At 55.7% G+C, this 15,657-nt stretch overlaps 1 protein-coding gene across 1 annotated transcript in view; it reads right to left on the bottom strand.

Annotated features, from left to right (window-relative positions):
* Positions 1-2,712, bottom strand: part of HMCN2 (hemicentin 2) — a gene marked incomplete at its 5' end in the record, with an annotated part of 146,727 nt that extends 144,015 nt beyond the window's left edge. Inside the window, one exon of the mRNA XM_080668341.1 lies at positions 2,469-2,712. Within this exon, the coding sequence (XP_080524467.1) occupies positions 2,469-2,712 (244 nt within the window). The remainder of the gene's footprint in view (positions 1-2,468) is intronic.
* Between the last annotated feature and the right edge of the window lie 12,945 nt (positions 2,713-15,657).

The following is a 15,657-nucleotide window of genomic DNA, read 5'->3' as shown; positions in this document are numbered from 1 at the left end:
TTAAGACGCAGGTCCTGGTTTACCTCCACGCGAGAGCAGTCCAGGACCTCGGACACCTGCCCGGCAGAGGCAGGTCCTGGGGTTTTGGATAGGGCTTTCCTTGGGGAGGTGTTCCTGCAGGCATGCAGCCCTGGGGGGAGGGGGGAACCAGCTAAACCCCCCGTTTCTCCAGCTCCTCTTCCACCAAAGGGATGCTATTGGCTGATTCAAAAGACACAGCTAAACCTACACCACAGCTCCAATCCCTGCTCAGAACCTGCAATGGCTGCTCACAGCCCATAGAAGGAAATCTACGCGCTCCAGATCCTCAGTCCCCAAGTCGGAGCCCAGACCCGAAGTCTGAGCCCAGACCCATCTGGCCTCTCCCTGCTTTCCCATCTCAGCCCTCCTCCCACACACACCGGTCCCCACATGTCAGCCACCCCCCAGCGAGCTCAGGAAGCACACTGCGTCCCCAGCACCGGCCAGGGAAATGCTGGAAAGCGGGTAAACATTCCCTCCTGTGCTTGGAGCGCTGTTCCAGCGCTGCTCCCTCGGAGGCCTCCGTGCACCTGAGCCAGCATGGGACACTCTCTACTCTCAGTCTGTCCTGTCTCCAGCAGGCCACTGGCTCCTAGGTGTGAACCCTGCCCCCTTCCCAATGGGAGCCTTACAAGGCTGTGCGCACAGCAGGGGCTCCATAAACAGAGCCCCCCCCCATGCCTGGACCTGGGGGTGTCTGCAGGGAGGGAGGACGGCTGGGTTCTCTGCTTCACAGAGGGTGGAGTGAAGGCTGAAGAGTCCTGCACCCGCTCGGCACCCAGGAGGACAGGAGAAGAGGCGGTGGAAGGGGGCTTAGGGCGCCTGATGGCCAGGGCGGGGGCCGTGAGGACAGCCCGCGGGAGCCCCAGCCCGGGACTCCAGGTCGGGGTCCAACACGCTGCTCCCCTGCCCTGCAACTGCAGCCAAGCATTTTAGGGACCAATTACATCACCCTGGCAGGTGGCCTGGCTAAGTCCCACCCATGTCCTGAGCCTCAGTTTCTCCAAGTGTAAGAGAAGGGGAAGCCCAAGAATGATCCAGAAGGGAGAGAGTTGGGGGGGGGAAGGTGTGACCTGTGTCTGAGCAGAAGGCCCAGGACACACCTCACATCTTCCCAGCTCCCCCACCTGACTGCCCGCTGCCCCTGAGCTGGGGGGAGCTGTGCTTGGGATTCTCCCAGAAATGTCTTCCTAGCTCCCTGGCTCTGGGCTTTGGGACCCCCGGAACCCGAGCTCCTGGAAGTGGAGGGACCTTCACACTCAGCCTGAGGACTGCAGGGTCGGGTCACACCCACCGCTGCCCATTCTTCCAGAATCGGGAGTGATGCTGTGGGAGAGGGGCGCAAATTCTTCCCACAGGGCGGGCTGCCTCCCAGCCGGGCGCTGTGGGTTTCTCAGCACACGAACACTTTGCAACACCATTCTGCAAGGATCTGCCACTTGGCTGTGAAGTGTGGCTTTCCAAAGCTACCCTGGGACAGAAAGGTGGGTAGATGGGGAGACGTGATCCAGCAAACAGTGAAACAGGAACGTGGGGTCCAGCGGGGGGCAGGTGTTCGGTGTGCCCCCTCCCCCGCTGAGCTACAAGTGGGAACGTTTTAATCGAGAAATGCTGGAAAAGCAGTGCTCTCGCTCAGAGGAACGTGGGGGACCACCCTCAGCTGTTTCTCCTGAAAGGCCCCACAGTGGGGTCTCCCAGGGGCCCTGGTCAAACGCATGTCCCCAACACTGAGCTGAAAGTTAGGGGCTGGAGGAGACAGGTGTTGGGGCGCGGGGACCAGGCAATGGAGCAGGGTTGTCGGCGAGGCGACCTGGCCCGCCGGGGAGCTGCTGGTTTCCCTGGGAAAACGGTGAGGGGGGCAGAGGGCAGGAGGACTTCACCTGGCTTAGCGGCTCTCCTGGCCTCCCAGCCCCGGCCGGGCGCGACTTCTAAGAATTAACACAAAGTGAAAACGCAAAGGCTCGCCGTGTGCCAGGCTCGGTCACGATGCCTCCTTTCAACTCTCAGCAGTTTGGGGGGCAGTTCTCACCCCATTTCACTAACGGGGAAAGTGAGTCTCCGGAAGGTGGGGTCGCTTGCCCGAGTCGCACAGCCAGGAAGTGGCCGCGCAGCATCTGAACGCAGCGCCCCGCAGTTCTCTGTCAGTCGCCCGACCTGGCGACCTGGCGACCTGCCGAGGCGCACGGCGCGGGAGAGGGGACGGCGGCGGCTCCCGGGGACGGAAGGGACGGAAGGGGCGGTGGAGGGCGGTGGAGGGCCTGCCCCAGGTGCCCGGGAGGGGCCGCGCGCAAGTGCTGAGAAGGCGCCCGACCCGCCTCCGCGCAGCCCGGGGCCTCCAGGTGCGCCCTTGCCGTCGCGGGCGGGCGATTGAGCGCTGCCACGGGGCGCGGACGGGGCCGCGGTGGGGCGCTTCCTGGGTCGGGGGAGGGCACCCGTGGGAACGCTACCTGGGTCGTGGAAGGGCACCAGCGCATAGTTGGCGATGGCCCGGCTGCGGTGGCTCAGGCTGCGCTCCAGGATGCGCGAGGCGCCGTCCATCACCTGCACCAGGTCGTCCCACATGGAGCCGGTGACATCGAAGACGATGGCCAGGGTGGCGTCCCCCGTAGCAGGGGCCAGCGCCGTCCCGGGCTCGCTGGCCGCCGCGGCGGAGACCGCCAGCAGCAGCCGCAGGAGCAGCGCCGGGGGCATCGTGCAGAGCGCGGCCCACGGGCCTCAGCGGCTGAGGCGCAGGTCGTGGCGAACGCGACGGTCCCGTGCGCCCCGCGCGCTCAGCGGCCGCCCAGTGCTCGGCTGCGGCGCGGCGTGCGGACGGTGCGTGCGCTCGGGACAGGGGCTCGAGGCGAGGCGGGGTCCCCCTGCTGGGAGCCCGAGGCGGGTCCTAGAGCCCACCCCGTTCAGGGTCACGGGCCCGCCCCCTACGGTGACTCAAACTTGCCCGGCCCCCGCGGCTCTCCAGGCCAGACCCAAGGTTAGGGGAGGACGCGGGGCGGACCGACCGCAGAAGGCGGCTGGGGGGCGGCCAAGGCGGTAAGGGATGGGGATGCACGGGACGCCGCGGACACCTGCGCCTCTGACACGCGCCCTGCAGCGGGGGAGGAAGAGGGAGGGGTGACGCAACCGCCCCTGTCCTGGAGGGCTGGCCGCAGTGGGGCCTGGCTTAGATGTTCCCTCCACCCAGCTCCCTATAAATGCCCCGCCCCGGCGCACACATGAATCCAATGCTTTTTCTTGCCACAGGGATCTGTGCTTCCCAGTTATTGAAACTGTTACTGTTGTTATAATCAAGCACCAGACGCTGAGCATCTACTAGGTGCTAAGCGTTTTCACGTGGTTATTTCCTCCAATGCTCACTGCAACCACAGAGGGCGGCTCTGTCTCTAACCCCATTTCACAGAGAAGCAAACTGAGGCTCGGGCATTTACAAACTGAACTAAGTCATTAGCCCGGTCACTCAGCTCTCAAGTGGTGGAGAGAGGACTAGAAGCCAGATCCAGAAAGATTCCAAGGACCCTGGCCTCTGCTGCCTGGGAGTGCTGTAGGATCAGGTCACAGGTCATCTGATGACTCCAGAGGATGGGGTGCCCCTCTGCCTGGCTCCCGCACCAGGTCCCATGGACTGGCGTGAAGGTTCTGGGACACATGGGAGGTGCTTCCGGGGCTTTATTTAGCCATCCCCTCCCTTCGGCCGCCGCCATTGCTCATCTCGGGCTGTGGCGTCTCTCCCCATTGGCCTAGGAGCCCCTGGAGGCTGGGACTGTGTCTGGGTTCCCCCCCACCACCAGTCCCCAGTTTCCAGCCCAGTCCCTGGCACATGGTGGGGACCTCACCAAATAAAGAAGAGCTTTCGCCCCAGCAGGCGTGGCTGACTTGTTGAGAGCATCATCCGGTGCACTGGACGGTCACAGGTTCGATTCCCAGCCAGGGCTCATGTCTAAGTTGCAACCTTGGTTGGGATGCGTATGGGAGGCAACCAATGGATGTGTCTCTCTCACATCAATGTTTCTCTCCAACCCCCCCCCCCATTCCTCTCTCTGAAATAAAAAGTGTGTAGCCCTACCCGGTTTGGCTCAGTGGATAGAGCGTCGGACTGTGGACTGAATGGTCCCAGGTTCGATTCCGGCCAAGGGCATGTACCTTGGTTGCGGGCACATCCCCAGTAGGAGGTGTGCAGGAGGCAGCTGATCGATGTTTCTCTCCCATCGATGTTTCTAACTCTCTATCCCTCTCCCTTCCTCTCTGTAAAAAATCAATAAAATATATATATTTTTAAAAGTGTGTGTGTGTGTGTGTCCCATAAGTTTGGCTCAGTGGATAGAGCGTCGGCCTGCGGACTGAAAGGTCCCAGGTTCGATTCCAGTCAAGGGCATGTACCTTGGCTGCGGGCACATCCCCAATAGGAGGTGTGCAGGAGGCAGCTGATCGATGTTTCTCACTCATCAATATTTCTAACTCTCTATCCCTCTCCCTTCCTCTCTGTAAAAAATCAATAAAATATATATATTTTTAAAAGTGTGTGTGTGTGTGTGTGTGTGTGTGTGTGTCCCATAAGTTTGGCTCAGTGGATAGAGCGGCGGCCTGTGGACTGAAGGGCCCTGGGCTCAATTCTGGTCAAGGGCGCGTACCTCCGTTGCAGGCTCCTCCTCGGCCTGGGCACGTGCAGGAATCATCCAATCGATGTGTTTCTCTCACATCAGTCTTTCTCTCTGTCTTTCCCTCTCTCTTCCACTCTCTCTAAAAATCAATGAAAAAATATCCTGGGTTGAGAATTTAAAAAATAAAATAATAAAATAATAAATAAAATTAAATAAATAAAATAATAAAATGAAAACCTGTTTAAAAAAGAGAAAAGAGGAGAAGCTTTTGTGGCCTGCCTGGTCTGAGCTTTGGAAGACAGGGCAGTTCCCGCTCCTCCCTCAGCCCCTCCTCTGGGGAGACCAGGTGCCCAGGACAGGTGCAGGCAGCCCTGCAAACATGGCTGAGGGCTCTGCCTCTGTGTCTGTGATGGGGGCGGGGAGGGAGGTGAAAGGGGAAATCTCTCCAGCCCTCGCCCCTCCAGAGCCCCACCCCCTCCCCATACCTCCTGCCTCCCCTGCCATCTCAGGTCCCACCCCGCTTCTGCGCTTCTGCGGCTGCTTGGGCACCTTGCTCTGGGACCCTACAGCCATGTTGGCCCTTCGTCTAGCACTGACCACACTATTCCCAACATCATCTATGTTGCAGGGCTGTTCCTCCTACTCCACCTGTGAGCTCTGGGCCCGCAGAGACCCGGTGCCTGGCACATAGTAGGTGTCCCAGGGAGGAATTGGTGGGGACCTCACCATGTGAATGGGTCAGGGGATGTCAGATGCCTGGTAGCTGAGCGCTGGCACCGTGTTCTAGACCAGGGGGAGGCCCACGTGTACGAAGGGCTGGGGTCTGGAGGAGATGGGCTCCGTGGAACCGCTGGCCTTGCGGGATGTGGGCGGAACCAAGTGCCCAGACCCAGATGAGAACAGAACTTACGTCCAAGCTCATGGGAGGTGGAGTCACCTGTACTTCTGGACACTGGCCCTTTAAATCTCACTGGACGAAGGCCACGATTGGCCCCAGGGCCTGGCCAGGGCCGGGCCAGCTGTTGGAGAGAGAAGAGAGGCCCCAGCTGTGGAAGGCAAAGGCGGACAGGAGCCAGGAGTCAGGCAGGGCTCAGACCGTGACATAGCAGGTAGAGTACAGGGGACAAACTTTGGGGACGAACAAGTCCTTCAGTCCTTCACTCTACAAACATTCGCTGAACCTAAGCTGGGTGTCAGGCACCCTGCTAGGCACTGTTGGGGGAGGGGGGCCATACAGATGTGCAAGACATGCTTTCTACCCTGGGGAGAAGATACATGTAAACAAATAATTCCAAGTCAATGACATAAGTGCTAATAGAGGAATTACCAAGAGCTCTGGGAGCTCAGAGGAAGGAGTGTCTGAGCCTAAGGGGTCAGAGGAGGCCACAGAGGGAGCCTGAGAAGCCTGCAAGAACAAGAGGGGAAGGGCATTTGAGGAGCAGGAACAGCATGTGCAAAGGCAAGAGGACAGGAGCCACCTACTCTGGCCCGGGGAGGCTGGAGGGTGACAGCAGAGCAGAGGACAAAGGCCAGATCTTGAAGGACCTTAAGTGTCTTGTGAAGGTTGTGGGTTTTTTTCCAGAGGCACTGAGAAGCTACCGAAGAAGGAGGAGTGGGGTCAACATGGTCCACTTTGCGTTTTGGAAAGGTCACAGCGGCAGAAGGTCAAAGGGTAGATCATAGAGACACCGAGGAGCCATAAACCCACTCCCGGAGGACGTAAGAGCAGAGCTGGCCCCGAAGAAAGGGAGATGCTTCTCCTAGGACTGATCCCAAGGGCAAGGGGACCATGAGTTTGAGTCCTGAAATAGCTGTGTGACCTAGCGCAAGGCCCTCCCCTCTCTGGCCCTTCGTTCCCCCATTGGTGGAATTATTTGAGATGGACGGGGCCTAGCGAGATGACCTCCCGTGGTTCTTGCAGCCCCACCACTCTGCAACCACCACCAGGGGTCCCTTGGAGACACGGGCAGGATGCAGGAGACCATCTGAGCTCACGTGGCGAAGCCTCCTCCAGTTACCATGGAAGGGAGCCTTGAGTGGGCACCACCTCCCATCCAGGGTGGCCAGGGGTGCTGCCCCAAGCGTGGACCTCTCTGGGTGCTCCGTGCCTCCCCAGAACGTAACCATGGTAGCCCTGAGCAGGAGCACAGAGGAAAAAAACAAAGCCTCATCAATCATCTCCCATCCTACCACCTCGACTGTCCGGCCACCTGGGACCCGAGTTTTGAACTCAAGATCATCCCCATTTTTCTCCTGTTGCCAGCAGGGCGGTCTCAGCGGAGTTGCTTGTTCCCTAACATACCACATGTTTGCTGTGGAGAGCACCAGGGGCCTGGCCCGTCCAGGCCTGTCCACGCTGTCTACACTGAGGAGCCAAGACCAGCTGGGGAGCTGGATCAGAACCCAGTACTTGGGGGGGTTGAAGAAAAGTGGCCCCTCCCTACTAGTGGGCCTTCCTTATGCTTCCGTATGTCCCACTCCCTAAATCTATCCCGGTCTCAGCCACATGGGATCCTCTGAGGTTCTATCAACCCCGCCCCCCAGGTCCCACCCAGCCCTCTGCCGGAGGGAGCCCGCTCCGCTCCTCTACAAGAGTAAGGGCTGGCGGTGGAGAGCATCTGCCCGGTCCGCACTGAGAGCCGATCACCCTGAGGAACGCCCTCTCATCAGATCCCCCCAAACAGCCCAGCCACTCAGGTCCGTGTCCGCTCTTCACCTGACAGGTGAGGGCACTGAGGCAGAGGTGAAGTCCTGTGTCCAGGCTGGGCCTTTCCCCAGAGCCCAGGATGGATCCACCCCTCCACGCTGCCTCAGACACAGGGGTGGGGGAGGGGGGTTGGTACAGAGCTCCCAGCTGCAGAACTTCCAGAACAAATGTGGAGCTTGGGGGGCAGCAGCTCAGGCTGGACTCGGACTCAAGTTGCAGACATTTAGCACCTTTGAAACGCTGAAAACTCATCTCCTACCCATATTCAACCAAACTGCCTGGGCAAAATGAGAGGAGAGAGACAGAGAGAGAGAGAGAGAGAGAGAGAGAGAAAGAACCATGTGGAGAGCAGGTGAGTCTGCCCCTCGGTCTGTAGACACCCACAACCAGGACCTGAGAAGTAGAGAGTCTCACGGCCTCATTTCTCTTCTCTGGGAAGGAATGAAAGAAATAGGTGAGGGCCCAGCCGTTGTGGCTCGGTGGTTGAGTGTCGACCCATGAACCAGGAGGTCATGGTTTGATTCCTGGTCAAAGCACATGCCCAGATAGAGGGACCAATCCCCAGTAGGGGGCGTGCAGGAGGTAGCCAACTGATGATTCTCTCTCATCATTGACATTTCTAACTCTCTCTCTCTCTCTCCCTTCCTCTCTCTGAAATCAATAAAACATATTTTTAAAATCTAAAAAACAGCCCTAACCGGTTTGGCTCAGTGGATAGAGCGTTGGCCTGCGGACTCAAGGGTCCCAGGTTCGATTCCGGTCAAGGGCATGTACCTTGGTTGCGGGCACATCCCCAGTGTGGGGTGTGCAGGAGGCAGCTGATCAATGTTTCTCTCTCATCGATGTTTCTAACTCTCTATCCCTCTCCCTTCCTCTCTGTAAAATTCAATTTAAAAAAAAAATCTAAAAAACAAACAACAAGAATTAGGTGAGGGCCTGGAGGACAGGACCAGCAGAGCGCTGAAGGAACTGACAAACAGCTTGGAAAGACGGAGCTACTGAGGGTCAGGAAGAGGAGCCAGGAAGTTCCACTCAGCGCCCCTGTGCGAGGGCTCCGCGCAGCCAGGCACCGAGTGATTTACTGCTGAGCCCAGTCCCTCGCTGGGACCAGCCTCCAAATCACATGGACCATAAGGAGTGGCTTGAGAGCGTCCCAAGAAATATTTGAGCAGCTCAGAGACACAGGAACTGTTGCCCATCCCCATGTTTTTAAAAACAAACAAATGAGCTAAACCAGAGCCAGCAGCGAAGATTCGCTCCCCACCACCCAGACCTGGCCCATAGTCCTCGGGAAGGAGCTCACGTGTCACTGAGCCCCTGATGCTGTCCTGGGTGGAGAAGGAGCCAGCCTCATCAGCAGGTGGTCCTTACTCCCTGCGCTGTAGCGTAAGCCATGATGTCACCGTTGTCATTGTCATCGGTGGCTGGCAAGAATATCTGGAATGAGTTGAAATGTACTCAGTCCCTTTTATTCTTTCTCTCATAATTAAAAATTCCATTTTGGCAGACCCTTTTGGCTTCTTACCCTAAAGGCCCCCACGCCCCTCCCTGACCTCCGCTTCCTGGAGAGCCTGGCTTTGCCCCAGCTTTCTGGTTCAGGTGCCCATTCTTCTTCCAGGTGACTTGAGGGAGGGTGATCCTTTCCCCTCTCCAAGGGAGGTCCTGATGGGCCAGGTTACCCCGGTGGGTTGGGAAGGGGCATTTAATGCAGTTCTGGCCAATGGCACATGCAGGAATGTGGGCTAGCCTGTCTCCAGGAGAGACACAGAAGAATAAATGACGTGACCGGAAGCCTTACTCTAAAGCGGCAGTAACGACGGCAGTGTGGTACCGGCAAAAAGGAAGAGGAACAGGCCAATGGGACAGAAAAGAGAGTCCAGGAACAGATTCGCACCATCGTACGTGGGCCATTGATTCTCAACAGAGGTGCCCACGGGGAAAGGAAGGTCTTCTCGGCGAAGGGTGTTGGAACAGCTGGATATCTGTATGGAAAAACAGGGAACCTGGATCCCTACCTCACGCCATATACAAAAATCCCATTTGAGATGCTTCACGGGCCTAGGGGTAAAAGCTCCTGGGAAAAGAGGCACCCGGAAGAAACGGCCCCTGCCCTTCCACCTGCCGGGCCGGCCCGGGAGCCCTGCGCCCTGCAGCCTGAGACCGTGAGGAAGCCAGCCTGGCCAGAAGGGAAACTAAAAGCGCGCTTCGGAGCTTCCCTCCAGGTGGCTGCCTCGTCACGTGGCCCGTGCCTTCGCCTCAGAGGTCAGCCAGGTGGGTTGCATTCTCTGCTATTCGAAGCCCAAAGCATTCTCCCTGAGACACGCCCATCCTTTTGTTTTTTTTTCCTGGTGCGGCGTACAGTTCTACACACTTATTTCTACTCCAGCAGCAAACAGAAAATCACATACATGCCTTTTCATGAGTAATTTAAGTGATGATCGAACAATTTTTTCTTTACCTAGATTTCTTTTTAAAAATATATATATTTTTATTGATTTCAGAGAGGAAGAGAGAGGGAGAGAGAGATAGAAACATCAATGATGAGAGAGAATCATGGATTGGCTGCCTCCTGCATGCACCCCGCAACTGGGGACCAAGCCCGCAACCCGGGCATGTGCCCTTGACCGGAATCAAACCCGGGACCCTTCAGTCCACAGGCCGACGCTCTATCCACTGAGCCAAACTAGCCAGGGCCTAGATTTCTTCTTATGTGTTGACTTTGGAATTCAACCCCCCAGGAATAGGCTGAGGTACCCCGAGGGAAGACACTGCAGGAAGTGTCCCCAAAGGACAGAGAGCACCCTGACTCAGTCTCGTTCATCGCCAAGCCCTAGCAGAGCACCTGGCCCCGAGTAGGACCTCAGTGAAAAAAGGGTGACGGGAACAAGAAAAGCTCTAGCCCTTTCCTTCACTGCCGTATAAGCCCACAAGCTTAACCAGTACAATTAAAACGCTGCTTAATTTAGACGCTCCTGTTCGCTGAGTAATCTGACCCCAGTGCCCGAAGAACATGCTCAGAATTGGATGGTCTTTGTCTTGGGGACAGCGTCCTTAGGGCCAGCGATTCTATAAGGGCCCACCTGCCCCCAGATCAGGACCCCTCTGCCACAGCTCGGCTTCCCCTCCTGCTGGGCACCACTCCTCTGTGCGAAGCAGCAAAGATGAAGCGGTTTCATTCCAGAGCCTCTGGGATGCAGCACTTGGCTGAGACACGACGTCCCCAGCCCTTTCCCATCAGAACATGAGTCTGGACTGTTCCGCAGACTGGCTGTTGTCAACAAAAGCTTCTGAGAGCCCGTCTCCAAGGTAATGGAAATGATGCATGACGGCCAAGAAAAATCATGGCAAGGCATTGAAGGATGCCGGGTCAGAAGAGCAGGGCAGCGGGGATGTTCGGCGGGGCAGCCGCTGTGGAAACAGTTCAGTGGTTCCTCAAACGTTAAAAAGGCCCGGCCAGTGTGGCTCAGTGGTTGAGCGTTGACCTATGAACCAGGAGGTCACGGTTTCGATTCCCACTCAGGGCACGTGCCCGGCTTGTGGGCTCCATCCCCAGGAGGGGGCGTGCAGGAGGCAGCCGATCCATGATTCTCTCTCATCATTGATATTTCTATCCCTCTCTCCCTCTCCCTGCCTCTATATGGTCCAGCAATTCCACTCCTAGGTATACACCCCAAAGAACTGAAAATGGATCTTCAAACAAAAACGTGTACAGCGCCCTGGCCGGTTTGGCTCAGTGGACAGAGTGTCGGCCTGTAGACTGAAGGGTCCCAGGTTCGATTCCAGTCAAGGGCATGTACCTTGGTTGCGGCACATCCCCAGTGGGGGGTGTGCAGGAGGCAGCTGATCGATGTTTCTCTCTCATCGATGTTTCTACTCTCTATCCCTCTCCCTTCCTCTCTGTAAAAAATCAATAAAATATATATATTTTTAAAACAAACAAACAAACAACGTGTACAGCCATGTTTATAGCAGCATCACTCCCAATAGCCAAAAGGTAGAGACAACCTAAATGTCCACCACAGGCGAACGGATAAACAACATGCGGTCCATCCATACAACAGAATATTCTCCAGCAATAAAAAGGAATGCACATGCTAACACAGGGGTGAACCTTAAACACATCATGGTGAGTGAAAGAAGCCAACACAAAAGGCCACATACATGGAATCTGGAAAGGCCCACGATATGAAATAGGCAAATCCCTGGAGACAGAAAGCTGAGTCACTGTCCGGGGCTGGGGGTAGGAGTGGTGTCTCTTTCTGGGGTGATAAGAGGTGATGGTTGCCAAGACAGGGGTGATGGTTGCCCGGCACCGTGCATGTCCTCAATGCCACTGAAGTGCACACTTTAAAGTAAGTTGAACGGTGAACTTGATGTTGTGTGTACTTTACCACAATTAAAAGGAAAAAGGCAGGGCGTGGCTGCCTGGGGAGGCGGGTGGAAAACCAGAGTAAGGCTTTCCCAGTGGCGGGGGACCTGGGGAGGCCAGCGGCAGTGGGGCCGATGGATTCTCCCGCCGCCCCGCACCCCTGCCCCGTCTCCGTTAACGTCCTGCCGATTCACTCTCCCCGCAGGCCATCTCCCCGCAAGGGTCCGGGCCGCTAACGTGATGTCCATCAAGAACACAGATGGAGCCTGACAACGGCAGCCGGACAGCTGCCCTCTGATTACAGCAGAGATTGCAAAAGGGTTTAGATCAGTGGTCGGCAAACCGCGGCTCGCGAGCCGCATGTGGCTCGCGAGCCGCGGTTTGCCGCTCTGTTGACTAATGAGTTTGCCGACCACTGGACTAGACTAAATGTTACCGTGTAGTTGGAAGCTGTGAGGATTAGGCAATTGTGGCATACTGTGTGCAAAGAGGTAAAGGGTAGTATATGACAGTGGTCGGCAAACTCATTAGTCAACAGAGCGGCTCGCGAGCCGCGGTTTGCCGACCACTGGTTTAGATGAACGATTTTTCAATTAATGGCGCCTGGAGCTGCTTCCTGAGAAACCCCACTTGGAAAATCCGAAGGAGGGAAATGGTGCTCCCGGCCCACACAGCAGGCTGTGACCTTCTTAGCATGAAGAGCAGCTGCTTGCCGAGTGCCAAGATTTATGGGGTGGACGCATCACAGAAAGAGACCTGACTAGTCTCCAGAGCCAGGCACAAAGAAGCGGGTGGCCCCCCCCCTCACCTCCACCCGTGGCAGTGGCAGCAAGATCAAGTTCCTGGCGTGATAGGGGCTGTGGTACCAGCCATGGCCTCTAGTGGTCAGACTAGAGCTGTGATGGAAGCCCAGAGCATAATTCTCTAGCTCAGTGTGAGCGCCCAATCGTGCTGCTTGAAGCAAGGTTAGCTTCGGTTGTCTACCATGAAGAACGCTGCTCCATTGCTTCTGGTAATGGGTTCCAACAGACTTCCTCCAACCAAAGAGTGGTCACATGACCCAGAGCGAACCAATCATGCTGTCCCATTTCTCCAGCTACAGTGATTGGTCATGTGACTCTAGAAGAGCCAATCAAAATCCTTCCCTGGGATGTTTTCACTGTTGCCTCTGGGTGATGGGACTCATGGGTGATAAATGGGGGTGGGGGGGCTGCCAGCAGCCCTGTTCCCACCTCCAGGGAGGAGGCCATCTGCAGGAGGAGAACATGATTCCAGCAGAGCTAAGAAGCGGAGAGGAAGAGAGAGAAAGCCAGGTGCCCGTTGAGTCCCTGCTCCACACCCCCCCCCCCGACTTTCTGTGGTGTAATTACATTAGGTGCTAATTTCTCTTTTCCTGCCAAGGCTCTCTTGGGTTGGGTTTCCACCTTCTATAACAGAAGTCCTAAATACTGAGGGTGGAGACATGTGACTTCACTCAGGAAATAGCTTCATGAGCCTTTAGCTTGACATGGCAACTGGCTTATGCTGAAAAGGAGCAAACCCCCTGAGCATTGAGACCCCAATGGCAGAGCAGGTCAGTGTGCGTCCGTCAGCAGACATTCACTGAGCATCCTCCCGCCCGCCCGGGCACTGTCACCGTGGGAAGTGATCTGGCCTCCGGCAAGCCCTCGGTAATGGCTAGGTTATTGTCTGGGCTCTCATCTCCTTCCCACTTACAGCCCAAGGGGCTGGGGAGGGAGGGACCGGAGAAGTCAAGTTCAGGATTTGGATTAGGTTGTTTCCCCCTTTCCCCAAATACCTTCAATTCAGGCCCCACCCCAGGGGTTCCTCCGAGCTCTGTGAACTTGAACTGAGAGGAAATAAGTGTTTTGATTATAACCAGAAAAGTGTGCTCTTGGAGGAAGCGATGCACTTTCAACAGAGCTCTTTCCTCCTAAGGAGTTCCCTGAGCTCTGGCTTCTACCGTCCCTGCCAAGTCTCCCTGCTGCGGGGGGAACACCGTTCTGCACCTTCTAGGCCTGGAAAGAGAGAAATCTACTCCCCAAGCTCCTGTAGGGTGTCCCCCAAATTAATGCATTGAACCTGACAGCGTGGCCTCTGTCCGACCTTCGGGCCCAGCTGGGCAAGAAGTCACGGCCAAAGGGCACACCGTGGGGCTCTAAGACATCACAGCCAAGTCAGTCTTCACTCCTGGGCACTCTGGCGTATTGGCAAGGCGGGGGGTGCCACCCTACAGCTCCCCGCCCAGCTCCTAGCAGTCCCTTGCAATGCGCCTCCCTCGAAAGCCTCACCTCACATTCCCCCTCCAGGTCTCTTTTCCTCTCCTCACTGCCGCTCTCCCCGCCCTTCCCTGTCGATTCTTTTCTCTTTCCAATAGCATGAGAGCCCATGAAACATGTTCAGTAAGTTCTGGGTATGTGTGTGTTCGGATGTACATCGGTGGTGTCTGACACCCAACCACTAACCATGAACTCCCCTCAGGGAGCAGGGGGACTGGTGAGATTCAAACCCACGCGTGTCTGCCTCCCGAGACCGTGCAATGAGCGACACCAAGGCAGCCGTGAGGACTCAGCCTCCTGGTGACCAAGCCATCTTGTCCTTCATAAGCAGCATTTTGTCCCATGCTTTTTTTTTTTTTTTTTTTTTAAATTGATTTTTTACAGAGAGGAAGGGAGAGGGATAGAGAGTTAGAAACATCGATGAGAGAGAAACATTGATCAGCTGCCTCCTGCACACCCCCTACTGGGGATGTGACCGCAACCAAGGTACATGCCCTTGACCAGAATCGAACCCGGGACCCTTGAGTCTGCAGGCCGACGCTCAACCACTGAGCCACACCGGTTAGGGCTTTGTCCCGTGCTTAACCAACACCTACACGGCGGTGACTTGGCTTCTCTCGGTCGTTGGTAGAATTAGGAGATAGTCAGTCAACCACTGGTACCCAACTGACATTTATAGAACATTCCACCCGGCAATGTCAGAATGCACAGGCTTTTCGACTGCAAGTGAGACAGTCACCAAGAGAGGCCGTACCTGGGTCACAGGGAACCTTAACTAATTTAAAAGAATTAAAGCATACCAAGTGGCAGTGAACTAGAAATCAGTAAGGAAAATAAAGGGGCAATGTATCAACATATTTGGGGTGAAGGTAAAGTGGTGCTTGGGGAGAGTTTATATTAAATGCTCATGTTAGAAAAGAAGGAAGGTCTCACCCTAACTGGTTTGGCTCAGTGGATAGAGCGTTGGCCTGTGGACTGAAGGGTCTCAGGTTTGATTCCGGTCAAGAGCATGTACCTTGGTTGAGGGCACATCCCCAGTGGGGAGTGTGCAGGAGGCAGCTGATCGATGTTTCTCTCTCATCGATGTTTCTAACTCTCTATCCCTCTCCCTTCCTCTCTGTAAAAAATCAATAAAATAACATTAAAAAAAAAAAAAAAGAAACTAGAAAAATCCTGCCAGCATGGCTTAGCAGTCGACCTATGAACCAGGAGGTCATGGTTTGATTCCCAGTCAGGGCACATGCCCAAGTGGTGGGCTCAATCCCCAGTGTGGGGTGTGCAGGAAGCGTCAATCAATCATTCTCTCTCATCATTGATTTTTTTTTCTCCCTCTCCCTTTCCCTTCCCTTTATATATATATAAACCAGAAAAAGAAGATCAAAGTAAGGCTAAACCATATGGAAGAAAATAATTAAAACTGATGAAGTTGAAATCAGAAAAACTGCAGAGAAAAACAATGAAACCAAAGCTCGGTCCTTTGAAAAGATCAGTAAAATGAATAAACTTCTAGCAAGACTTGCAAAGCAAAAAAGGGGAGAGAAATTAGCCATAGCAGGGATGGAAAGGGGATCGTTACAGACCACACGGACAATAAAGGGATGAGAAGGGAATAGTCAGAAAACTCTGTGCACGTAAACCCAATCATTTGGATGGAATGGACAAATTCCTCAACAGCTACCAAGTCCC

This window comes from Plecotus auritus (assembly GCF_963455305.1).
Source record: "Plecotus auritus genome assembly, chromosome: 5".
NCBI lineage: Eukaryota > Metazoa > Chordata > Mammalia > Chiroptera > Vespertilionidae > Plecotus > Plecotus auritus.
This window is presented reverse-complemented; position numbering and strand designations above follow the sequence as displayed.